At 38.2% G+C, this 25738-nt stretch overlaps 3 protein-coding genes and 1 long non-coding RNA gene across 8 annotated transcripts; 2 read left to right on the forward strand and 2 right to left on the reverse strand.

Moving 5' to 3' along the window:
* Window positions 1-41: 41 nt before the first annotated feature.
* LOC103716190 (GPN-loop GTPase 3) lies at window positions 42-5277 on the reverse strand. Of its 4 annotated transcripts, none has more exons than XM_039115151.1 (11): window positions 5083-5277; window positions 4887-4919; window positions 4729-4805; window positions 4472-4580; window positions 4290-4371; window positions 3462-3547; window positions 2872-2975; window positions 2649-2779; window positions 2477-2570; window positions 1379-1434; window positions 42-477 (listed from the first exon to the last, which is right to left on the reverse strand). In XM_039115151.1, the coding sequence occupies exons 3-11, from the start codon at window positions 4771-4773 to the stop codon at window positions 381-383; spliced, it is 804 nt and encodes a 267-aa protein (XP_038971079.1). In that variant the 5' UTR covers window positions 4774-4805; window positions 4887-4919; window positions 5083-5277; the 3' UTR covers window positions 42-380. The 4 variants fall into 4 exon arrangements, with proteins under 4 accessions (XP_038971079.1, XP_038971080.1, XP_038971078.1 ...); XM_039115152.1 differs by having other exon boundaries at window positions 4914-4977; window positions 5083-5251; XM_039115150.1 differs by having other exon boundaries at window positions 4887-4977; window positions 5083-5250.
* A 42-nt stretch (window positions 5278-5319) lies between these two features.
* On the forward strand, window positions 5320-7217 carry LOC120104261. Its single transcript, XR_005506715.1, has 2 exons — window positions 5320-5652; window positions 6867-7217. It is a non-coding gene; the product is annotated as an uncharacterized LOC120104261 (long non-coding RNA).
* Window positions 7218-7455: 238 nt separating this feature from the next.
* On the reverse strand, window positions 7456-18959 carry LOC103716191 (plant intracellular Ras-group-related LRR protein 6). 2 transcript variants are annotated; one of them, XM_008804102.3, is made up of 21 exons: window positions 18762-18959; window positions 17862-17925; window positions 17635-17771; window positions 17429-17515; window positions 16870-16945; window positions 16539-16613; window positions 16385-16454; window positions 16156-16233; window positions 15947-16007; window positions 15761-15839; window positions 14955-15045; window positions 13694-13754; window positions 13533-13603; window positions 13253-13320; window positions 12792-12929; window positions 11158-11262; window positions 9626-9750; window positions 9449-9545; window positions 9035-9109; window positions 8390-8445; window positions 7456-7792 (listed from the first exon to the last, which is right to left on the reverse strand). In XM_008804102.3, exons 1-21 carry the CDS (start codon window positions 18824-18826, stop codon window positions 7717-7719), a joined length of 1755 nt encoding a protein of 584 aa, XP_008802324.1. In that variant the 5' UTR covers window positions 18827-18959; the 3' UTR covers window positions 7456-7716. The 2 variants fall into 2 exon arrangements, with proteins under 2 accessions (XP_008802324.1, XP_038971077.1); XM_039115149.1 differs by lacking the exon at window positions 18762-18959 and adding an exon at window positions 18108-18692.
* A 147-nt stretch (window positions 18960-19106) lies between these two features.
* On the forward strand, window positions 19107-22569 carry LOC103716192 (protein Rf1, mitochondrial-like). Its single transcript, XM_008804104.4, has 2 exons — window positions 19107-19830; window positions 19915-22569. The coding sequence occupies exons 1-2, from the start codon at window positions 19258-19260 to the stop codon at window positions 21163-21165; spliced, it is 1824 nt and encodes a 607-aa protein (XP_008802326.2). The 5' UTR covers window positions 19107-19257; the 3' UTR covers window positions 21166-22569.
* Window positions 22570-25738: the final 3169 nt, after the last annotated feature.

Genomic DNA, 25738 nt, shown 5'->3' on the forward strand with positions numbered 1-25738 from the left:
TAATAGGAAATTTGCAAGAACGAGGTCCATCAGAAAGGGAATAGTTGAACAGGACCAATTCATTCACCATACCAATAGCATTATAGGGACAACTTCAAACACAGGAGACAGTCCAATTTGACTCCTATATCACTAGACACATTTTGTTTGATGTTAGATGCTAATTAATGCCAAACAAGCTGGGAGGTCATCAATCCAAAACAAGCGACTTCCCCACTCCCATCTAAATTAATGCCAGAAGAAACAACCACAAACATTTTTTTTCATCTTATGCGTTTCCTTCTCCCGTCTCTCTCCCTCGTGCTGTGCTCGACATTAGCTACAGTCTCAGGTCGCCTACATGACATACTTTAATAACCTGAGATTTGCATATCGAGTTGTTAGTCATCCTCGGGAGGATCAAAATCTTTGACCTTCACATCAGCATCCTCTCCATACTGGATGCAGTTGTCGATGTATGACAAAACATATTGTATGCTGCACAAGTTAAGAAAAGGAAAAGATGAATAAGTGTAGTGTGAAATGCCCGTTTTAGCAGCAAAAAAAAAAAAAGGATGAATAAGTGGAACTATATAAATCTTCAACTGTGACAGTGGAATTACATGTTCATAGAAGCAATAGAAATGGCAGCTAATAGCATCACAATTGAAATTAAAAGGGATCAGAGATGGAATAAGATATGCCATATAAAAGGTTGGTGCTACTAGAGAAAAATTTATCTGCTTGGAGACAGATTCAGTATCGAATTTTGTACAGAGTCGAATAATACTTCAGTTAAATTTACACAGAGTCAAATAATATTTCAATTAGCCGGGCGATAACTATCATCATTGCTATAATATGTCCAGAGTGAGTATACTCTGAAAATTATACACGATCACTTTAAAAAGATCATTTCTCATAGCAATCCAGATCAAACAGAAAAAAAATATATTATGTAGGATGTTAACAACACAACTAGCTGAAATAGCTTCTATGAAGCTACAGAAAATAACCTAATTTTCATAATATTATATAACTATAACTAAAACATTTTTCTTTAGCTTCTTAGGAAACTTTTAGCACTGCAAAATTAAGCCCATATGCTATCAATAGAAAATATATGAACACTCATCTAAATTTTACATTAATTTATGTTTTAACTACCTATACTCTATCAAAGTTTGGTTACTTTTTCAAGATCTGCATGATCAGCAAACCAATTCTCAATCTAAATGCACCATAACATATCTTGCCACTTAAGCTTTATCCGCACTGTCATTTTGTTTCCTCTACACGCAAGCATTTGAAGCATTAAAAATCGGAAAAGTGTAAATACATACTAATCTTAATCTTTTGAGTCACAAATCAAAAGATTTCATTAGCAATAGGTGTATACCTGCTCTCTTTTCTCAAGTCAAGGGGCACAAAATTCACCATACTGAAGTCATCAACCTACACAAAACCCAGACAAAAACACATAAACTATATAAGATTGGCATTGAAAAAATACACATATAAAGAACACAGTTTATGCTACAGGCTTGACTGCTTCCATTCTGAAAGAGCAGAAGTCAGTCATATGAAATAAATGATGAGGAGCATTTTGCAATCACCCAGATTAAGACAACTCATAGACACACTAGCAAAGATGAACTGCTTTCATTTAATAAAGAGACCAATTCAGTTTATCCAGCAAGATGTAAAAGAAATTATTGTACCCATTATGGAGAAGAATTCTATATTCTAAAAAAACAATTATAACAAGGTTTCTTGCAATATTACCAACAACAATTCCTCGACTGAGAACAAAAAGATGACGTAGATTTCTCTTCAATATTAGTACCATGAGGTGCTCCTATTGGTAATCTACATGAAATTCCTTTGCCTTCAACCAGGTCGAGATCCATAGATTCTTATCCTACTGGCTATTTTTAAAATCAAACTATGAATATATTGAAATTCAATGGTAGAAAGGCTGTTCCATGTGAAACTTACCATGTGGAGCACATCATGTTATAATCATCTGTTCCCCTTCCATCCATGAGTAATAAATATGTCCGAACAAGTTTGAATCCCAATTTCTAAAATAATTCAGAAGATATTATAACTGCAGGTTTCATACAACAATGATATCCACGATTTTACAGGAGGGAAATTTCTGGCTATAAGCTTTGATAGAACCTTGCTACTACCATAATTAAACAGAAGATATGAGGAATGCATTTTCAACTTGAGGGAGCAGTTGGACTAATTACCATATATATGGTAGTTTGATTGTAATATAGGAGCCATGACAGAAACCCTATGCTTTGCAAATGATTTGTCGAAGGTTGTGCAATATAATATTTGCAGATTATTATAAATTACAGTTCTAATTCGATTAAAAATTTGAGATACTTCATGACATAAGAAGAAAATAAAGAATAAGCACAATGAGAAGAACATATATGCAAATTCTTATATAAATTCTTTCAGTTCCTGTTCTTGAGCATACCAATCCTGCCAAAGCTTTATTCAGCTTTGCAAACTGAGGTGCCATATGCTGATTCAACTCTGACAGTAAAATCCGTGCCTCTGGATTGAGGTAACTAAAAATCGAAACAAAAAAATTAAGAGGTGCAACAAGCAATAGAAATAAGACAAAAGAACATGGAGATCGAACTCACTCCTCAAGATCCTTCTTGTTTGTTACTAGGTCCATTTTTGAAAGAATGTTGACATGGGGTAGTTCAAGCTGAACCATTGCAGAAAGAGATGCCATGCAACCACTTATATACTTTGTCACATCCGTCATGAACTGCAAACATGGAGAACTCCAAGTATTCAATAATGTTCAATGGTTCTGAGAAAGAAAATGTTAACTTTCAATCAAGATTACTTAACACAAACCTGTGAATCAAGCAAGTATACAACACAGACGTTGAAATTTTTACGTTTTAGATGGTCCACAAAGTTTCGCAGAACTGGAACATGTGTAAAAAGCTCGATTTGACCTGTACAACAATAAGGAAATAATGAATACCTCCTAAATGCATACTAATGTGTACTATTTCCTAAAACAGTATAACACATTTTACTGAACAAGGCGAAAAAGACTGTAAAATAGTTGAAAAGTCATAACACTAAAATGCCGGAAGTGATCACAACAAGTCAGTGAATAGCTATTTGAGAATATTTAGAAAGAAAAATGCACTAATTTGAAGCAAACACAGTATTCCTTGAATGAGTCGAATGAAACACAAACTTTGAACATACTTATAAAGTTTCTCAAGTTCAAAATAAAACTGTATCATTTAATATCATCTTGTTTCTCTATGGTATATTGATATCCGTAATATATCAATATATATATATATATATATATATATATATATATCCCTCTTTCTTTTTATTGGTAAACAATATCTGAAAACTCACTTAAAAAGGTTTTGTATATGGAATGGACAGATAAAAACATTAGAACATTAGAAAACATTTACCTGGACAGTCAAAAACAAGATAATCATCATCCAAATAGTTCTCCAGTTCATCTGCCAGCCAGTCATCCAAATTCTCTTCAAGGTGCCTGTAAATGCTTTAAGGAAATTTAAACTGAAACATGAACTTGTCATTCTATGTTCAACATAACTGCATCACAACAGGACTGCAGAAGAGAAGATGATTCTGCAAAGCAATTAACTGAATTTATGAAGAATCTAGACTGCTGTTAAAAATTTTAAGTTTCCAAATGTGATTCTTTTCTTGTTTAATGTTTATATGGTTACAAACAGAGATGTTCTAGGAGGTCTTTGGTTGTTAAAAGGGAAATTATAAGATAGAGTGAAGGAAGACAATCATGAACTTGAAGAACTCAATTCAATTTTTTTTATAAAAAAAAAAACAATCCAAGATTCAAGGGATTTTGTGAAAACTCACTTCCCAACAAAACAGTCGACTGTGTGAAATCATAACACTGGTATCCAGTAGTAGTTGAATCACAAAATATTATGATTTATGTACATTGAAATCATAACAGTGATATCCTTTTCATCAAATGGATGAAAAGGATTCATGTGCAGACCCAAGTAGTTTGGAATTAAGGCTTACTTGAATTCAATTGCATGGTATATTCAATTAAAATCTTGGCATGGCTTTCTTGAGCTAAATAATTTTTTGAGCTCTTAATCCTTTTACAATAAATAAACGCCTCATTTCATGCCAGGAATTGGTTGAAGACATCCACATTTCCCAACCAAGAACCTCAAAAGAAAAAAAGAATAGCAGCAAGATGATTAACAAGGGCAAACACAAGTCATGCTAAAGGATACTCCATGCAATATATAAGTGCCCCATTTGGGCCTAAGCCGAGTTCCTCCATAACATCATCCAAAGATATAAGCTCTCTGATATCTGCCATGACACAACAGTGCAAAAAAAAAAAACTGGTCACTCAAATCAAACAACCAAAGTAAAAGGTCACTAATTAGAAATCCGTAGGCAGCACGAGTACCCATAGCCACAGGATAGTCAAAACTCTCCGCAGCAGGATCCAGGTTCACTATATGCACAGTCCTCCGCATAGACTCGCAATGCTGATATAAGCTGGAGCAATAAGTAGACTAGACGGCAAGAAAACGTGCAAAAATTAGTACAAATCCCAACCATTCCCCAGGCGAGGGCATTTTTTGTTCTTCATTCCATCGATCAAAAAAAAAAAAAAAAAAATCCAACAGCGTAATTCAAGCATCAAGAAAAAGAAACCATCACCTTGCCACTGCCGGCGGGACCGATTACGAGCTGTGCGTAACCCATAGTGAATGATCCAATTCCTTTTCCCTTTCTCACTAATTCACAACCGAGTCGGTTAAATTAGAAGAATCGAAAGGATATAACAATTGCGACAGCCTAGGCAGAGAGAGCCATACCAGATGGTAAAGCAAACAAAATCGAACCTGTTCCTGAAACGATCGAAAGATTTTTTTTCAAGCCGGCGAAGTTATTGTGTTCAAGATCATGCTGTGAGGAACACCTCGTTAAGTACAACAACAACGAAACCCTACTGCTTCAAAGATGATGATGATAAGGGAGAAACATGGAGAAAGAGGGGAGGACAAAACTTACCAGTTAAAAGCTAAAAAGCCTCCCTCTCTCTTCACTGATTATATCTTTCTTTCCTCTTCTCGCCCTCCTCTCTTTTGATCGATCTCTCCGGTGGCTCCTAGGGCTCGAAGACGAGAGTCGGAAAAGAGGAGGCACCGGGGGGTTTGATACCGCGGAGCCGCCTCACCCGAACCGATGCTTCGGATCCTCTTAAGTTAGGTAAATATACTTTTTTTTTTCGCATTGGTTAACATGCTCCTCTTGTGAGGACCCGGTCCACTGACCGGCCCGCACTCAGTATTGGCCCTGTGGGCGGCCCGAAGAGGCCAGCTTAGCCCCGATGAATCGGGAGAGGAAGACTCCGACTGGGAATCTCCCTCCTCGCCGTTATTGCGATCGGAAAAGGATGAAGCCCAAGCTTAATCAAACACTAAAAGCTGGGATTTACGCCTATATAAGATCCCCCATCCTCCCCTTTGAGATCCATCAAAGAAAAAAGGGTTCTTTTGGTCTCGATCTCAAGCCGTCTTCCTGAGAGTTTTCCTCTGTATTCCGCCAGGAAAGGTCGCAGGCGAGCCTCGCCGGACTGAGGTACGAGTTTTCCATTCTCTCCTCTTTCTTCCTTTGTGTTTTGGGCTTTGGATTCTATTGTTTTGAGCCGGCAATCGCCGGAGTTCCTTCCGAAACAGAGCATCTCTGTTTCTATGATTCCCACCGGTTTTGGCCGCCGCCGGCCGCTGGTTTGGCCGGGGCTGTGCCCGCTTGTGACTGCCGACGTGTGGGGTCCGGGCCGCCATGGCTGCCTCCCTCGGACTTGCGGGGGGAACGGGGGAAGGAAAGGAGAAGGGGAGGACGAGCCTCCCTGTTCGTGAACAGCGAGAGAGAGTTTCTCTCTCTTCTCCCCTCTCCTCACTCTCTCTCTTCTCTCCACTTCCTCTCTCCACATTCTCTCTCTTCTCTCCACTTTATCTCTCCACATTCTCTCTTCTTCCCGCTTCCTCTTTCTACTTTCTCTCTCTGGAAGATCCATTGAATCCAGTATTGTGTCCTATCGACCTGATCTACGAATTCAAGTTGATCCTATAAAGGCCTTAGTTCTGCCCTGGTGCCCGGATTGCATGCTGAACCGGTCATTCTGGCCTTATTGAATGTCCTTAAAAACTTTATTAACGAGAGACATTTTATCGAACACCATGGTTCCGCCCTGGTGCCCGGCATGAGAACACTTCAGGTTGGCATCCCATCAGAGACATTCTATCGAACACCATGGCTGCTTCGCTTACCCTCTTCTCGGAGCAGAGGCCATTGACAAGAGAGCTGAAGATTATGGCGTTGGGGACATGGCCACGTTTCACGAGGTCCCCGTACGTAACATTCTTCCCGTTAGTATGATTAGTATTGTGGCTCCTGTAGGTAATTTAGTCGTGCCCCAGCCATCCTCTTTTCCTTTATTCTTTTAGTTCTTGTTAAAATGCTTTGTTGACCTTCCATTTTATATAAACCAACAACCTTATAATTGGTGGTGACTATTATTATGAGTTAGGATCGATCAAATCTTTCATCATCCAATTCAAGAAAGGTAATGGCCTTCTAAGTTTCCTTCTGTTTAAAGTTTGTTCCTATCACTTGCTCCATATAAATGCTATTGATCACTGATCTAAGTTGGAATATCCAGTCATGAGATGCTGCTTATGTATTGTATTCTTGCTAATTTAGAGCTCTTTCAGGGTCATTGTCGTACAAAAACTTGCATTGTCCTCAAGCCACTTTTCGCAGCTAACTTGGCCATTATTACCTTCATGCAGGATGAAAATTCAAAGAGAAAACTCGCTTTATGAATACCTAATACTTGAAGGAAAAAGGTTCTTGTTGTCCATGCTATGTATAACTTCACTGTCGCTCATCAAAATTTCCATAGCATCATTAGGAATGAAAGTCCTGCCACAGCCAGCAAGATGAGTAAATAAGCAAAAAATGAACTAGGAATCAAATTAGCACTGGAAGATATTGTCTGAAGCAGATGAGTAATATTTTATTCTTTGACTGATCTTTGGTTTTGTCTGCTTATGAGACAAAGGAGGTCAAATTTGCTGAAAGTGGTACGATTCATTTCCCTTTAATTCCTTTTCCTTTAATAGGTAACATCAATAATCGAAGTTGGATGGCTTCGTACCTTCATAGGTTTTTGTAGGGCTGATCATTAACCTCTTCCTGTCAATAAATCTTGTGCCTGCATCAAAAGTCTACCCTGTGCTATTCTTTCAACGGTTGTATCCACCAAATCTATGGGGACATAGTTGCATCTCAGTGACCCCAACTGTTTTTCATGACCACCCCGACATCACTGTGTAAGGATGGATGAAGACTCCTTAAACCACATTCACCAACACGAAATGTCAAATCTGATGAGGCACAAACTCTAACATTGCAAAATTGGCAAATATCACACGAGAAACATCACCGCTCCAGATCCTTGTGAGGTCCAGTAATACAAACCAAAAACAGACCCATTCGTTGTTGATGAAAAAATTATTTGCAACAATTACAAGCTTTTGTTCACTCAGAGTTTCTAAGGGAGACTCACGTCGTTCGAATTTAAAATAAGAAGCCCGCTAAATTTATGGTTTCAATTGATTGAAACTCATGTCTACAGAATTATTGGTCTGGAAGCTTGTCCTTCAGATACTTGAGAATAGCTTTTGTTCCTCGATCCAAAATAGTGCGCCTTATGCTGCAAAAGCAGTGAAATTTTTCAGAAAGGTAAATGTTGATTCAAGTACTTCATGCTTTGACATTTCTAATGGTTTGACCAGAGTTTTCTAGATTGAAACCTACAGAACATATGCAGCAACTCTGAAAAGCAAATACTAGTGCTCATAAAACCAGGTTGAATTTTCATCAAATTGAGGGCCTGTTTGCGAACTCCATGCCTGATCCGGCAGGATCGGCAGGAGAAAGGCCATGCGGGGAAAGGAAGAGAGCGAATGGGAGAACGGGGGACAGGGATAGGTCTTTTTTTTTTCCCTTCCTGCAGGGATCAGGCCTGCGACTCCTGCATTCTCGGTCTCCCGCTCTACAGTTCCCTTCCTTTCCCAATGTGGATGTCTCTCCAGCCAATCCTGCCACATCTGGCAGGTACTTCCCAATGATGCCTTTAGTATCACAAGACCAGGCTCTTATTCACCTTCAGACCCCCTTTTTCTTTCTAAATGGAGCAATTCTTTTTCATGCATGCAACTGAGTCGAGAGCCAAAAATTGAATTCAAATGCATGGGCAATATTGATCAGAATAAACAGCAAACCAGAAAAGGAGCATTTGCAATAATACCTCCTCAACGGATTCCCATCCAGCTTCAAGACTTGTAGGCTGGGTTCAAGCAAACCCTGTTCAATAAATCTCCATCTTAGAACTTCACAAATGTAATTTCTGAAACATAATCATCTATTAACTAACAAACTTGCAAAAAAATGCTTAAAAACAGAGAGGATGTAACATCTTCTGCGGATTACCATTATCTAATTTTTGTTGATTCAGTAGGAAAGGCACCAACAAGAGGGCAATAAAGAAGGGTCAAGAAATGCTTAGGGGCTTAAAGATATTGCGATTAGTCTTCAGTTGCTAATGTTAATGTTTTTGTGTTGTATTTTTTTGATACCAATATCATAATCATTTTCTTTTTGGTAGAAAGTAGCATTGTATACATTGCCAAGGCAATGCAGCGTTGATGATGGATGTGTCATTAGAGCAACATGCACATTATAATGGACTGATGCTACTACATAATCATGAAATGAACTACAAACATGATGAATCAGGCTACCTCTGTTTGAGCTACTTAGTATTTACAAAGTTTATTCAGGCTGAAAGACATGGCTTTCTATTTTGAGGTAATAAAACCAGTGATAGACATGACAACAATGATACAAGTTTGACTAAAAGTAAAGGTAAGAGATATAAGCCAAGCAATCAGACCAGCTCTGGTGGAAGTGCAGTAATGTTGTTGTCAGACAGGTCAAGCTCTGTAAGATAAGCCAACTCCTTGATTTCCTGTTTCCATTATCACAAACATGTCAGCCTTTAAACAGAACTGGATGCTGACATGTACTTAAAAGAAAAACATAAAACGAGACAGAATAGCATTAGCAGACATAATTTTATGTTAACACAGTCTTTATTTAAAATTAAGCTCAAATGAAATTCAAACTTTAAAATTAAGAAAAAAGTCAATGTACTAAGACATTGATTTCTTAAAGGTTCACCTAGTTCATCATTAGAAGATCCTGTGATTACCAAAAAAATGATTTAAGTGAAATATCTGAATTTGCTACTTAATAGAGTTTAGACCATGAGTTTTTGCATACTGCTAGGAGTCAAACAGTTGACTACCTGAGGAATTGATACAATAGAGTTCTGGCTTAAGTTGAGAATCCTTAGTCGCCGTAAGCACAGTAAGCCCGAAGGGAATTGGCCCAACTGCATTCGTCTGTGAAATAGAAGTCAGTATAACTTAACAAGCTTGCATATGAAAGGAGTTATTTCAAATATTCACTGGTTGCTTCTGACCTCAGGTACAGTTCCTGCAATTGTGACAAGCTTGAAAGAATAGAAGGTTCTGGCAATGAGGACGTATTGCAACTTAGATCAAGTATCTCAAGCTTGTTGAGGGCTTCAAGGCCAGTAGATGGAATCTGCAAGCATATACAGATGAGATAATATATGCTTTACCATGAAACAATACAGGAGCACCGCATATTAGCCAGTTTTGCCCAGTGCATCAAAGCCTGCAATGACCATGGCTTATAAAGATCATGGCTCAAGTGACAAATAAGTAGCTAGTCCATTATATTCTATGTTTATTTCATCTTTCCAAGAAGTTTTATGTAATTCTTTCAAAGGTTAAAGATTTTTTGATGCAGTATTTCTTCAAAAACCAGGTCAAAATTTAGCTCTAGGATAACCTGAAGCCAGACCAAGGCTCAAATTGAGGATCAATAGAACTCCTAAATAAAGGGTGAGACAACCATGAGTGGAATGCCATGGGAGAAGCCGACCTTTGCCTTGGTAATTGTCTTAATCTGATATGACAGTCATATTAAAATGATAATTTGAAACCAGTTTACCGATCTTGACATTTGTTCCTATTTTTTTCAAGACGTGTCTTTTTAAATATCCTCTCACCAAAAACTCAACAGTTGCACACCTCTCTCCCAGTATTTTGCCTCTGCCATATTTCAAGTACATGGGTCGGATCATCCATATAGACAAATATGTTATGAGGGTCATAATTAGTTCCACTGGCTGAGTACATTTGTAAATTCAATAATTAAACAATGCACATATTATCTCCATTATATTTTGAGAGAAATAATACTATAAAAGATTTTGGTAATTAGAGCTGATGACTACAAGCCAGGCCTTTAAAGTTGAGCAGTTTAGGACACTGTTCGAGCTCCTCTCTTGTTCGCCCTACTAGTAAAGCCATTAGTATTCAGCAGTATTTCTCTATGAAGACAGAAGTTTCTGAGAAAATAAGCAATGGCTTAACTATTTTGCGCATATAGTACAATGACAGAAAAAATGGGGCATTTCTGATTAAGCAAAAGATTGTCGAAATCCATCTCAAACAGGACCAGTATACATCTCTCTCGATACTTGCATCCTCACATGCAGCAACCAGCAGAGATCTTACATTTGAACAAGTCCCGGTGCTTGGGCTGCAAGGATTGGCACAGATCTACCGTGTCACATATGAACTAGTCTCAGCAGCCAACATGCGGAGACTACAACATATCTGGTGTGTCACATTTAAACTGAGATGTTTGGTGGCCTGTGAAGTGGAAGACATAGGAGGCATTGGTACAAAAGGGGCATATTTATTTGCAAAGGATACAACTAGGAGACCAGGAGACATGAAAAAACTGCATGAAACTTGTGAGGAAGGATTTGCAGAAGTTTATGCTGACCAAGGATACAATCCTTGATAGAATCAAATGAAACAGATAAATCTGAAGCCATATCCTATTAGATGATACAAGGCTCACTGGGTATGGTTAGATAAAAGACCAGTCAAAAATCAAAATTCATAATCAACTTACCGGCGCCAAGGGATTATTGTCCAGCTTCAAACAGAAAAGATTGGGAAGAGAAGACAGTACTGCCCCTGGCCATTCTTTTATCTTGTTCCCGGACAAAACCAAAACCTGCATATGTTGGTTTGGAATTAATCAGAATATGAATCTTTATAAGACAAGGTAATACAATGATATGGCAATTAGACATCTGCAGTACTGTGGTTAAATGGAACCTTCACAAGAGGACATGGTGTTAAACCTTATTGCTGGTGAACTACCAGTATTCTGGATCATCATAAAATGACTTCAGCAGTAAGCACACAAAGGCTATTACCATTTTATAGATGAGAAATCATAAAATTATCTTTGTTCAAGATTCAAGATAACTTAGTACATCTATAAAATAGAATTCTTAGAAGAAGCTATTTCAAACATCCAGGATTCAAGCAGGATTTGCAATAATAAACTTACTCCAATTTGAGGGGGAGCGCAAGAACATGTGTTGGCTTGGTTCAATAGCAATTAACTGTAACCCATCATGATTCAAGTCATATAGTCTTTGACTGTATGGTTCACTCTAAGGAGACATCGAAGTCACAGTTATGGAGATAGTGGGGACTGGGGCGTGGTTCTTGATAATGATTCAAAACAATCTTAAATAGGCCACAAAAATTATGGAAGGTCCACCAAGGAATATTCATAAGTAAATTCCTGCTACAATGTGCTACATGAGGAAATTCCCACAATGGAAAGCAATCTCTTGTTGGTTATATCCCATTATGCCCATCTAAAAGGTAAAGAAATCAAAAGCCCTACTCTGAGAGCACTAGGACTCTTCAAAACCTTAGAAAACATAACCAAGATATAATTTACTTGCGCCTGTTCAGTAGAATAACTGCTAATCCCAAGTACCAAATAAAGCTGAATCTAGTCACACCATGACCAGTGATGACAATAAAAAGCTGTTAAGACAAATATTTTAAGGACTGACTGAACCTAATGGCATACCCTGTAGGCTCTCAATTGTAGGACCTATTAGCCAGGACTACTCCAATTGTAGGACCTATTTTAGGAATAAAGTGTAATGTGCTATCATACCCAAGAAAAGAAGTGTGACATGTTTAAAAAATCCAGGTTGTCTGGTGAAGATAATGCAAATTCCTGCCCGATCATGAGTTTGATAAACAAAATAGAAAGAGAAGTACCAGGAAGTGGTATGCAAAAATAAAAGTCCACTATGATGATTCAGATATATTAAGTCAAGAATGTCAACCGGTAGAATGATATTATGTTCATAGGGTCCCAAGCAAGGTCCGCCGTACCGGTACCGGTCGGCGTACCGGTGGCCGGCCGGACTGGTACGGTACCGGTCCGGTACGTACCGGCCGGTACCGGTCCGGTACGCGGTGGTTTCAAAAACCACAGCGCGCGGCGCTGTGGTTCTTAAAAAAAAAAATCGTACCGGTGCGAACCACCGGTATGAGGCCGGTACGGGCCCGTACGGGCTCCGAACCGGATAAAAAACCAGAAAATACCGATTTTTTTGCCGTTCCGGTACCGGTTTAGGATCGGACCGGTACGGGCCGGTACGGCATTCCATGGTCCCAAGTATCCGTAAACTATGCACCCAAAGGAGTATTAGACTTATTGTACATTACCTGAATTGAGGAACAGGTTGATAGTTCATTTGGTAGCTCTTCAATTGAATTTCTAGAAAGATTAACTTTCACCACCTCATCTGTCTCCCAAACTGCAGGTGGTACACAGGTCAATCCTAGACCATTTAAATTTAACTCCTGAGAAAATAATATACAAAATGTAAGAGTCCAGAGAAGGGGTCAATTAAATAATCATTAATCTTTTCCTCATTGACCATTAAATCTTTAGTTCAAGTCAAAAAATTCATTTCCGTAACAGGATAAATTACCAAAAAATCCAATTTTTTTCAATAATGGCTACCCTTTCTTTAATTTAACTGAATGGAAGCAGTGGAGTTCCTCAAGTTAGACAACTTATACATTGATAAATCAAGTATTATGACTGAGTTGAACAGCAAATTTGAATTGAAATAATCTAAGCAGAAACAACAAACAAAAATGAACACATTTAGAAGAACTACCTTCGAAGACAAAGAAACCCGAGTTGCCATAGCAATTTGATCATCTTTTGTGGGAGTGGTGGTAGATTCTGACAATGCATAAGAGATATTATGTTTACCATACAAGATTCATTTATTGGTAAAATTAAGAAAAAACATTTAGAAAAAATAGACTGGAATGAATGCTTACATATACAGTGAAGGAATCTGTGACAGTAACTATTAGAAAAGAATAAAGCTTCAGAAGTACAAGTTGCTGAAAGTGCAAGTTTATCACAATATATACGAAAATCAATAGTACCTTCTTCATTGGAAGAGAGACGACTTCGCAGATACTTTAACAATGTTGGTGTAGGTCCACATACTAATGAGCTGGCAGAAAAATGACCTCAAATTTGAAACACTGAAACTTCAATTACAATTACTTGTTCAAGTCGTAAAAGGAAAATTTTAGGTTCACACCTTCGAAGACTTCTTAGGGGATTGCCAGTAAGCAAAAGCTTTCTTAGGGTTGTCATAGTACCTAAGACATAATGTATAAGTAAATTTAGAAAAGTTTCGCTTAACAAAATATATCTGATCAAACATAAGCAATTGACCAACTGGTAACGAAGCGACACATAATTGAGAAGGTTTCGCCAATTCATTCATCAGGCAAAAAGTGGACACACAAACGCACTACTCATTATTGTTTTAAACATGAAACAAAAATTTTCCCCTCTTTACATAATAAAGGAAAAATACATGCAAGACAGTAAGAGCATGAGAAGAAGGAAGGTATCAGCAAAAGCATAAAACTAATGCAGCTAGTGATCTTTTAAATGTTCTACAATTTAGTATATGATAAACTGTGGATTCCTGTGAAGAGATGGAAATAAACACGTGGCAATGGAGTAGAAACGAATTGTCATATGCTGGTGGTGATGCGAAAGTGGCAGACCAATGCTACTAACAGCATATAGTAAATCCTAAAATAACTGCAATTGGCTAGTCAAATATGTATATCTTAAGAAGTTCATGTGTTCCATCAGATTCCAGAATTAATATATAAATTTCTAATTGAAAGGAATAACTGTTGGTGAGCTATTTAGTTTCTCTTGCTTCTACCAGCCAGAGCATAAATAATCTCCAGATATCCCGGAAGCCATATAGTTTTCACGAGATAAAGATATAAATCCATTGATATTTCATGCTCTTTCTTGTGATATCAAACCTTCACTAGCAATAGATCTGAAGAGTGGAAGATTATATTATCTGATTCTTGTAGTACTTGTAGACATGCTACTGCCGATTACATATGACCAGCACAGCTTCATATATTGCTATTAGATTATATGATCTCCATTCTCTCAATCAGGTTTCTGGGTCAAATGCTGAAAGTTGCAGGACCCTGACAGTTATGGATGACAATCATCATTTTGGAGAACATGGATGACAGTCACCTCGAAAACCCAACTCAAGCATGTAAGCTTGACGAGTGATTAACTATTTCAGAAGGTGGATGAGAAACCAGCATATGTTCTAGGTTAAACATTTAAGACATGATGGATTCTGATCATATATTCAGAAAATCCAATATCATGCTAGAAAATGCTCTGAACACATAATATTTATTTTTAAGTTGTTCCACAAAAAGTCCTCTGCCTCAAGCAATTATAGAAGACATTGCATTCAGTAACAAAACATATGAAGACCAATTGCAGCTGGCATATGCTAACCTTACCAATCTCAGGAGGCAAGCCAGACAACGAGTTATTTGACAAATCCAGGACGGAGAGTTGCAGTTTGCAGGCTTCCACAGGATACTCCTTCAGCTATAAACAATATATCTATCAGCATTCAAATAAATAAAGTACTTACAAATTCTAAGAAAATTTGTGATGCCGTGTCCTATGGAAGAGAGGAAGATGAACACATAGAACTGTCCTAACATATTACAATCTCCTATGAAATTCCAAGCAAGTTTAATAAAATTGACGAGCAACTCAGTGTATCTTTTTGAATGATCAATACCGAGAGATACCTGTTTTGAAACATTTATAATAATAAATAAAACTTTGAGCTCATATTAGCTACTTAGCACTTTTGTTCTTAAAAGCTGAAAATTAAAGGAAATGTTATCTAAGATTTTAAGCCAAACTAGGATAGGTAAGATGATGGTTGGTGATTGTGGTTTTGTGGTTCACTATGCCTAATAATTGAAACACTCTTGAAACATTTGTTTGTTTGCCAATTGTAAGGAAATTCAGTTATTTGAGGGGGAAATCAACAACCAAAAATAAAAGTCATCTATCAAAATAGACCATTTTCGTGAGACTGAACAGTCAAAAGAGTTTCATTAAAAATGAAAAAAATAAAGAAAAAGCTTTTTCAAAAAAAATGAGACAGGATAGATTTGATCAATAATTATTTAATCATTTTGTTTATTTATTGCTACATCGAACTAGCAGAAAATTAATCACAGGTTAATTAGTACAAATGAGCATATAAAAGAATTAAAAAAAGAAGAAAACCAATTACTGAGCATACCTGATTTGAGTGAAGATCTAAAGTTCCTAAACGAGAAAGTGAACCTATCTCTGCTGGCAGTGATGATAGTAAATTGGTCCTGAAACGTAAAACAATGAATAAGAATGAAATCAGAGCAGCCAGGAGTAAACTCTTGTAGTAAACAAGAATATACTGCATGATATAATCTTGAACTATTGAACCTACCCCATATAAAACTCAGCAAGTGAAGAGCAACCCATGATTGAAGGTGGAATGGATGAAATTTCTGGACTCAGAAAAAAATAAAGATACGCCACCAAGAAGTCCAGATGCGACAAGTTATAACATGAGATAATAAAATGCAGTATTTCATGACTTTGTGCATCTAGTAGTATGGTAATAAATATGATAACAAATTGACTGATTTCACTCACTATTTTGATGGAAGTCCAGGCGGATCAGTTGTGAAAGAGCTCCTATGCTATCTGGAATGCTAGTGAGCAGGTTTCTTGCTGTAAGAAGACCAAAACAAAATATCTTTATCATATCAAATCGAATAACGTACAGCAAGGAATGGATTGGCAAATTGGATGACAATATTAAAAAAAATTATGAAACTATCAAGAATGTAAAAATTATGCATTGTTTACAGATTTACTATACCAGCATTGAGTTCTGTAAGCCTGGTCCATGACATGAGCATATTCTCGGAGAGCATTATAAGCTTGTTTCCCTGAGATCATAAAACATCAGATTGTTTAAATAGCAAGAGTTGATTAACATTCTGACATATAGATATCAAAGAATTTGGCAGTACCTCAACATCAAATTTAATCAACTTGGTACAACTGACAAGTTCATCTGGAAGTTTAGTTATGCAGTTGTTTGATGCCTAAGGAGCAACGATCAATTGTAATCAGACAACAGAAAACAGATAAAGTCTAAAAGATTTCTGGCAACTATGTAAAGCTACAATTGTAACCAGGCAATAAAGCTATACAGTTTCAACTAGTGAAACGAGTAGCTAAATGTATTTAGTACTTTGACAACCATAAGCTAGTAAAATTTCTAATGAATGCTGTCCCAATGAAATTAAAGGGAGAAGAAAAGGAACCTAGAAGCATAAAATCTGTCCACTGCGATGTTACCTTTAGTTCTGACAAATCTACGCACTTTCCGAGGCTGCATGGCAGTTCTTTAAGTAGGTTTTTTGAACAGTCAAGCCTGCAATTATTTTAGTAAACATGAATTAATTTTGTGCCAGCAGCACGCCTACATAACGTAATGATCTATTGGATGTCCAAATAGAACAGCGGTGTTAGCATATATCTGATTTATTAATAAAAAAAGTCATTGAGAAAAGGCAAGGACATCTTGATGTTCATAAAGCCCAGCAGCTAAGCCATAACATGTTAAGACTTGGGTAGACGACGAATGAATTCCAGATAGAAAATTGAAAGGCCCCTAAGTCAATACAATTTAGGCTCTTTTAAGTCACTCGTTGCCTTGCCATTTTAGCGAATCACTCATCTCCTTTTTCAATTTTTGTTTTCATTAAAGTTCAATGATCATTGGTTATGGAATGGTGCATTATTTTATTTTAATGCCAGAATATGCATTATAATCTATTGAACAATTCTTCAAAACCAAATGCACAATGATTCTAGTGTCTAGTCATATAAACAAGGAAAGAAAGAAAAGACCTACTTAACCAATGAAGTTGCTGAGCCGATCTCTTCAGGGATATTTGTTATTGAGTTAAATGAAACATCCAGTGATTTTAACAAAGCAAGCCTGATGAACAAGGAACAGAACTGTAAGAAATTTGAAAATATAGCTACTGGGAGGTACGAATTTTTTACCAGATGACAGCTAATGCATGAAGTATTTGTCAAGTAGGCAGAAATACTTACTCTCCAATAGCTGCTGGAAGGCAGGATAATTTATTGTGACTGACATTTAGAACAGTCAACATAGATAAATTTCTCATGTCTTCTTTCAGTATTTCGAGATTGTTATGAGCCAAAATAAGCTTTTGTAACTCCACAGCCTGCAAAAGATTTATGTTTTAAGAAACTTTACATGTTTCTCAGACCCAAATGCCACATAACAATTGCAAGGAGGTAGAGAAGAATAGTACCTCCCACCATTTTTCGTCATCACCAACACCATCCAAATTTTGGTAAACTTCATTTGGCAACTCCCTAATGAAGACCAGAACCATAGAGAATGATGATGAGATGCTATCAGAATACACAGCAATGCCACTAATGGCCAATCACGATATAAAGTTTATGCCTAGCATCTTATATCACAAGTTTGTACGTAGGACAGTTCAGCTACGATACAAAGGGATTTAATGTGAAACCTGGAAAAAAGACAATACTTGCACATAAATCTGAGGAGTTGAAAATGTAGCATCTATCTACTAAAACATTGTCATTGCCTTCATGTAGCTTTTCCTCTACCCATCTTCTGTACCTGTGGCCCTGTTCTCACCACCATCGAAAACACTAGCATCACCGTCACCATGCTTTGCCGCCGCCAAGAAAGCAAAAGTGAAAACTTCCATTTCTCTTTGGTTTTTTTCTCCGATGTAAGCAAAATTACCTTTTATGAGCAACTAGATGTATTATCGGTGAAAAGATCTAAAACTTCTAGTTACTATTTCTTGTTTTATTTCACGCCTCCCACAACATTCTCTTGCTCGCCATGCTCAATTTATGAGATTGAACCTTCCATATTGCCTAACGCATCTATCCATAAAAAATTCAAACTTTACAACAAAATTATGCATCTCTTATTCTAATCCTTCCTGATTATATTAGATATCAACCACAACACCCTGAGAACAATATATAACTGTATTATTCATGACCGAACTAACATTTATTCCAAAACAATGACTTCATCCAGTAATCCATCGTTACCAACAGAAGTGCGTTTGTAGGAACGATTTCACCCAAGAAAACGGAAAAGATTCCCACAAAACCCGACTATAATCCAAAGAACAACAAGAACTTAACTAGAAGGCGCTGACCTGAGAGATCGGTTGGAGAGGTTGAGTGATCCCGACGATCTAGCCGATTTCAGTACCCGATCCATCACTCTACCTCCTCTCCTTAATTCACTTCCTCAGCTTTCCATCAGATCGTGGGCATTTATTGATCCCTGATACTTTCCTTGGAACAGCCTATGAGTCTCAGGGGAGACTCCAAACCTCCCGGCGATCACGCCACCTGGCTATTCTCCGTCCGACTTCCGACCATTTTAACCGTGGCCGAGTGCGGATCCCGACACCCCAAGGGTAAGAATAAGCTTTCAGCTAAGGTTACCTATCCCAGCTAATTCCTTGGTGGAATAGCCAATTCTCGGGTTATCCTAGATAAGTCATGGGCCGAATACCAACGGTCAACTCACCGAATAGGGAGCCGAGCCCCACTTCGCAGGCCTGATGGAGACTGCTACCTGGCTTCGTCTTCCGATCTCTCGAGTCCAAATAGAGAGGAACAAAATCACAAACATCTGGTGGATTTATGTTAATCTTTGGTTTGGGCGAAAGAGATTCTGGGATGCGGAGGTCTTCTTCATTGCTCGCCTCCTTATCCGTCTCTTCTCCCGCGAGAGATGCTGCTACCTTCCAAACTGACCTCAGTGTCATCCATCCGCCCTCTCCTAGAAGGAAAGCTGCATCATCTTCTCGTGAAACCGCCCCCGATAATAACATCCGGGGTGGAAACTCTCAGTTGGAAAGCCTGGTGATCGAACGATGTCGATCAGAGGCTCTTACGATCGAAGACGCGCTCGATTTGTTTGACACTGCAGCGGGTGCTAGCCCGAAACCCTCCATCTCTGTCATCAACGTCGTCCTCAATGCCATCCTTCGAAGGAAGCATTACCCAACTGTTCTCTCTCTATATAACAAGCTAAATCAAATGCAAGGAATCACGCCCACCATCCACACATATGGAGTCCTTATCAACTGTTGCTGTCGCATGAATTGGGTGGATTTGGGCTTTGGCGTCTTCGGGGAGCTCCTGAAACGTGGCCATGTCCCTAACGCCATAATCTTCAACACTCTTGTTAATGGCCTCTGCTCCGAGAAGAGGGTAAGCGAAGCAGCCATGATGTTTGATAGAATGTCTCTGATGGGATGCCAACCTGATGTTTTCTCATACAATGCTCTCATCAAGGGGCTCTGCAGTACTGGGAGCTTGGGCTTGGCACTGGAGCTGCATCAGAAAATGGCCACATTGGAAGGTCGTTGCAAGCCTGACATGGTTACGTATAACACAATCATCCACCACCTTTGCAAAGAGGGAGCTGTAGGCAAGGCTCTCGAACCACTCGGTGAAATGACTCATGCTGGTGTTGCCCCGGATGTTCGCAGTTACAACAGCATCATTCATGGGCATTCGACTTTAGGCCACTGGAAAGAGGCTGCCAATTTTTTCAAGGAAATGGTCGATCGAGGTCTTTCGCCGGATGTAGTGACATTCAACATGCTGATGGATTCACTTTGCAAGCATGGGAAGACTGCAGAAGCCCATAAGCTACTTGATTTTATGAATGAAATAGGGGAAAAGCCTAATGAATTGTCATGTACTATATTGGTGCAAGGATATTCTCGAGAGAGCCGTCTTATAGATGCAATGGAAGTCCTTGATTCCATGTTGGGTAAAGGTCTTTCTCCAAATTGTCATACTTACTCTGCTTTGATTGATGGATTCGTCAAGAATCGAAGAATGGATGAGGCTATGGAGCTATTCAAGCAGATGCAACAACAAGGAGTGAAGCCCAATGTTGTTACCTATAGTATTGTACTAAATGGACTATGCCACCTTGGAAGAGTGGAGGATGTCAGAGGCCTCCTTGATGAGATGGTGGATCATGGAATGCATCCAAATGTCATCACCTATAGCTCTATAATATGTGGGTTTTGTACATTGGGGAAGTGGAAAGAAGCTTTTCAGTTGCTTAATGAAATGATAGAGCGAGGAACTTATCCTAATGCTGTGACACTCAATGCATTTATTGATTTCATGTGTAAAGAAGGAAAGGTTCGAGAGGCACATGGATTATCGGAAAGGATGATTAGTGGAGGCATAGAGCCTAATGTTGTTACTTATAGTACAATAATGGATGGTTACTGTTTGGTAGGGCGAATGAATGATGCAGTGAGAGTTTATGATTTGATGGTTTCAAAAGGCCATAAGCCCAATGTTGTAACATACAATATATTGATTGATGGATATTGCAAAAGGTGGATGATTGATGAGGCTCTGAGCCTCTTTAATGCAATGCCTCATAAAGGAGTGCAGCATACAACCATTGTATGCAACACCATATTAGCTGGGATGTATCGAGTACGTAGAGTTGCTGATGCAGAAAAATTGTTTGAAAAGATGCTTGCAGCTGGGGTACGCCCAGACCTTTACATATAACATAATCTTGGATGCACTTTGCAAAAACCAACGTATTGATGAAGCTATGAAGCTATTTCAAGATACATTGTCTTTCAATGTTAACCTCGACATTGTCTGTTTCAACACCTTAATTGATGGTTTGTTCAAAGCTGGTAAGGTTGAAGCAGCCAAAAATCTCTTCAATGCTATTCCTACCAAAGATTTGAAGCCTAATGTTGTTACATATAGCATAATGGTGAATGGCCTTATTATAGAAGGGCTGTTTGATGAGGCGGATGGCTTGCTTTTGCAAATGGACAAATCTGATTGCTCTCCAAATTCCATAATGTTCAATACCATTGTCCGGAGCTTGCTTCAGAAAGATGAGATAATGAAAGCTATAGATTTTCTTTATAAAATGGATGAGAGACGCTTTCCTCTCGAGTCATCCACTGCATCTCATATATTAGTTTTGTTCTCAGAGGATGGAAAATATCATGAATATCTGAAGTTGCTTCCAAATTTCTCTCAGCATTGTGTGAAGTGATAAGGTTATATTAAATCATGAACAGAGGTTTATGAATGCTTATATCTTAAGTGCACATTGCAATCAATTCATCAATTTTTTGTATGACATGTTTCTTTCCCTGTCATGATGAATTGAGAAGACTATCCACTAAATGGAGGCTTGACCTCCAAATGTCAGATCAAGCTCTTGTGAGAACTTGAATAGGAGTTTTTCAGGAACAAGTTTTCGATATCGGTGGGTCTGCTCTGGTGGTGGGGTTGATGAACCAATGAAGGTCATGGTGATGGAGATCGATGGCCACCTCAGGTAAGTACCTTCTACTTGCCTTAAATGACTTTGCATGACTACAGATCATCAGTAGGGGTCCCTTATCTGTCTCAGAGGGTGGTTATGCATGCTTCTGAGCAGCAGAAAGGATGAGTTGTACTAAGAATATAATGCTAGAGTTCTTCTTGGTGAGATGCACAATTTCTGGATGATGCTATTAGTCATGGATTGCGACTCAGCAGTATATCTAATGTGGTGATGTTGATCCAGATTCACAGCAGACAGCGCAACCTCTGATATTTGGAACGAAATGGGCCAGTAGATGAGTACTATTACAAGAAGGAAATGTGCCAGTAGTTAAGTGACTAATTGGTTTTTGGCATGATTTATAGATTTTTAGTTTGTTGATTCAAATTCTGCTGCAAAGACTGCTTGGACTGCACTTTTTGTTTTTGTTCTTGTGCATTTTACCACTACTGCTTCAAAGGGTGGAAGAGAAGTTAGTCCAAGATAATACGGAATTTCTCATTGATGGCTCCAGCTATTTACTCCGCTATTCTATAAACTGTGAATCATGTGTCGGACTTTACTAATATTGTACTTGAAGTTTTTACTTGTAAATGACCAAGGATAATGCTTTTACTTCTTTTTCATTTTTGCCTTTTCAGAATTTAGCATGTGGAAGTATTAGATGGGGCTTATGCACATTGAGTCTGTAAAACAAAAGACAGGCTCCAATGCATTATCTTTCTTCCCCGTTGTTTCCATGTAGCCATAGAAAGCCTCGAGTGCATAAGAAAACTTACTTGTTTGACATTATATGACTTTCACTGAATTGAAAACAATGCACCAATTTGTAACAGTCAGCTTTTATGAAGCAGGGTATGATGACTGAGACCTAGACTTTACCGCGGCATAAATTAGCAAAAGATAGCAATGCCCTGCATAAAAGTTACTCATTGTGATAGTGGTATGATGACTTAGACCTAGATCTTTACCGTGACATAAACTAGCAAAAGATTAGCAATGCCCTGGATAAAAGTTACTCATTGTGATGGTACAGCACCACCCAAGGCCATCAAGATTCGACCTTGACAGATCCCTAAACCAAACTCGGGCAAAGGTGGAAGCAGATCTGTTATTAAAAATCATGTATTAGCATGTACTAGCTCTGTGGTCTATCTACTTCAGATGTAAGTCCATTCCTACTGTTGAACTAAACTTGGCATATGATGGCGCCATCTGTCACTGGCAGGCGAAATGTAGACAGAGTTTGGCTTATGCATGGCTCTAAAATCTCTTAAATTGAAGCTTATCACCATCTTCACATGACTTGAAGTTCATGACAAGCAAGTTAGCTTGGTGGAAAGTGGCTTCTCAGCATATTTAGCACTCATATAAGAAAGCATAGCCAATGCTAATGGTTATATTTACATTTCTGAAAGTGTGACTAGGCGGAGGTCTTCCTTGCACCCAAATGAGAAGTCAAAATCTATATGTAACCAAGGAATGATGGTCAAAGCATTTTTCAGGGAAGCTATTCAAATCTAACACTGCAATGCAGAGTAGTTATACTGTATTTTGCTGTGCTTGCAATGTGGGGGAAGACACAGATAATTCTTGTGTATAAGAACAACTTTCATGTTCTGAAATAATTAATCTAATCTACACCAACCAGAAGCGATCTGGTCTCACGTTGAGCAATGAAGATAGCAATGCAGGCTTTTTCTCCTCTTTCTTTTATAGCTTTTAATGGTAGAGAAGAGTGGAGAGAGAAAAGAAGGGGAAAAGAACATGAATAAGCGACTGTACTTGGTCATTGCTGCGTAACCACGGAAATCATTCGGTCATATTGTTGTCACGTACTTCTGGGTTAACGAAGACACCATTTTTTATAGAAATTTCAACCGTTAATGAAGACACCATCCTGATTCACTTGTTACTGCAGAGGTATACCACTAAAATGAATATGCTGAATGTGATCATGTTAATCAAGTTATGAATTTAATACAAAGAGTTGAATCAACTGCGACCATGTTGCTTTTTTTTCTTATATTTCTTTTTTTGCATCGTAATAGAAACATGAGAGTCTGGATGACCCAAGGTTACGAGAGATGATTTATTGCTTAGAATTTGATTCATGAAAGGGAAAAAAGAAGAAGCATCATAGCGAATTAATGTTCTAGCTCACTGTACTAGCATATTATTAGTGTATGCGAGTCAAAAATCTAAAGAAGTGTTAGTTTATATTAGCTAAGATAATAATATATACCATGGATGCCACTGCAAAGACTATAAAAGCTCAATCACCCTTTTGAGAAGGGTCCCACATCTTTGCATATCTAATGAGAGGGTTCCCTTCTTGGTTCAACCATCGGGTGCATCATTTCCACGTCTTTCATACAAGCGGCCAGACCTCAAACTTCTTTTATTACCACGGCGACGAAACCGTGTCCATGAAATGGGCTTGGCTTTCTCCTATCAATCTCTTCCTCTTTTACTACTCTTAACGATTGGATTTGAAGCAACAGCGAGAAAGAGCGCAAAGAGTTGCAAGGTGTATATTCTATTATTATATCTCACTCCCCAACTTTTTATCTTTGTGATGTTACAGCAACAAACGACTCGAAAATTTCTTCTCTAATTTATATCAAAGATGTTCCTCTGAGGGGATTGTCACCAAAACAGTTCAACCTACATGATTCAATCTAGTAGATGATCATCTCCTCGTGGTTACTGCATTTGCTGGTCTCTAGTGTTATCTTGCAACATGCTCTACTTTATGATCTTCAGTATTTAGAAAAAAAAAATGAAAGACAGGAAGGAAGATTCACCCTATAACTTCATATCATTGAGTAGATAATAATAGATCCATGGAATTCTTGATTATATCCAAGATATCAGCTAAAAATTTTGCAGTTTGCATGGTTTAAATTCTACAGGTAGAAATGGACTTGAAAAGCCAAGGACTCCACACTTACCAAAGAGAAAGAACAGAAAAAGAAAAAAAAAAAATCTAAGCCACATGAAAACTCAAATATGTCTTTTAAAATATATCATGGTTATCTTCCTTGCTTCAAAACTTCTTTCGAAAGGGCACCAAGTGTAGTCACGGTACTACTGGAAAAGAAAAAAAGAAAACTTCACCACAAGGTGGTCGATTGGCCTCTATGGGCTCGTTTGGTTCGCGGGAAAAGAAGGGGGGAAAGTGTGGTCAACGGAAAAGTAATGAGATGCCTCTTGTTTGGTTGGAGTTTTCAAAGGAGAGAGAAGGGAAAGTTATATTCCCATGGAAATGTGATTCCCACATTTCATGGGAAAGTCTTTCCCATGAGAAACATGGGAAAGTTACTTTCCCATGAGGCGGGAATCACTCCATTTTTACTTTTTCCCAAAAAGTCCCTTCAGCATTAAAGAAGCATTAAAAAGGCATTAAAAATCTAATTTTTATTAAGGGCATAATAGGAATTATATATAACTTTCCTAGGAAAGTGGATGGCCAACCAAACATAAGCACCTTGGAAATTTGTCACTTTCCCATGGTCAACCAAACATGCCAAAAATACTTTCCTAGGCATCCTCTTCCTAGGAATTTGTTTCCCAGGAATCATATTCCTAGGAAGGAAAATGCTTCCCGCGAACCAAACGAGCCCTATATGTTCAGCTCGGAAATTTGTACGTGTTGGGATGAAATCGCCTAAAAAAGACCGTTGAGAATGGCAAGTATGCCTATTACATTGGTGCCACTTGGATATATGCTAGCTTCCATATCTGGTATAAATTTGTTTTTTTTCTTCAAAGAACAAGGAAAAAGGA

This window comes from Phoenix dactylifera, chromosome 17, assembly GCF_009389715.1.
Source record: "Phoenix dactylifera cultivar Barhee BC4 chromosome 17, palm_55x_up_171113_PBpolish2nd_filt_p, whole genome shotgun sequence".
NCBI lineage: Eukaryota > Viridiplantae > Streptophyta > Magnoliopsida > Arecales > Arecaceae > Phoenix > Phoenix dactylifera.

Excerpts from the sequence above, each read along its gene's own strand:
- LOC103716192 (XM_008804104.4), top strand. The coding sequence starts at position 19,258 with ATGTTAATCTTTGGTTTGGGCGAAAGAGATTCTGGGATGCGGAGGTCT. Across the intron at positions 19,831-19,914 it reads GCCTCTGCTCCGAGAAGAGG|GGGCTCTGCAGTACTGGGAG; the intron begins GTAAGCGAAGCA and ends GCTCTCATCAAG.
- LOC103716190 (XM_039115151.1), bottom strand. The coding sequence starts at position 4,773 with ATGGGTTACGCACAGCTCGTAATCGGTCCCGCCGGCAGTGGCAAG. Across the intron at positions 2,976-3,461 it reads TCTTGTTTTTGACTGTCCAG|GTCAAATCGAGCTTTTTACA; the intron begins GTAAATGTTTTC and ends ATTGTTGTACAG. Across the intron at positions 1,435-2,476 it reads ATAAAGCTTTGGCAGGATTG|GTTGATGACTTCAGTATGGT; the intron begins GTATGCTCAAGA and ends GGTTTTGTGTAG.
- LOC103716191 (XM_008804102.3), bottom strand. The coding sequence starts at position 18,826 with ATGGATCGGGTACTGAAATCGGCTAGATCGTCGGGATCACTCAACCTC. Across the intron at positions 17,772-17,861 it reads ATGACGAAAAATGGTGGGAG|GCTGTGGAGTTACAAAAGCT; the intron begins GTACTATTCTTC and ends AATCTTTTGCAG. Across the intron at positions 9,751-11,157 it reads ACAATAATCCCTTGGCGCCG|ATTCCATCTACTGGCCTTGA; the intron begins GTAAGTTGATTA and ends ATATGCTTGCAG.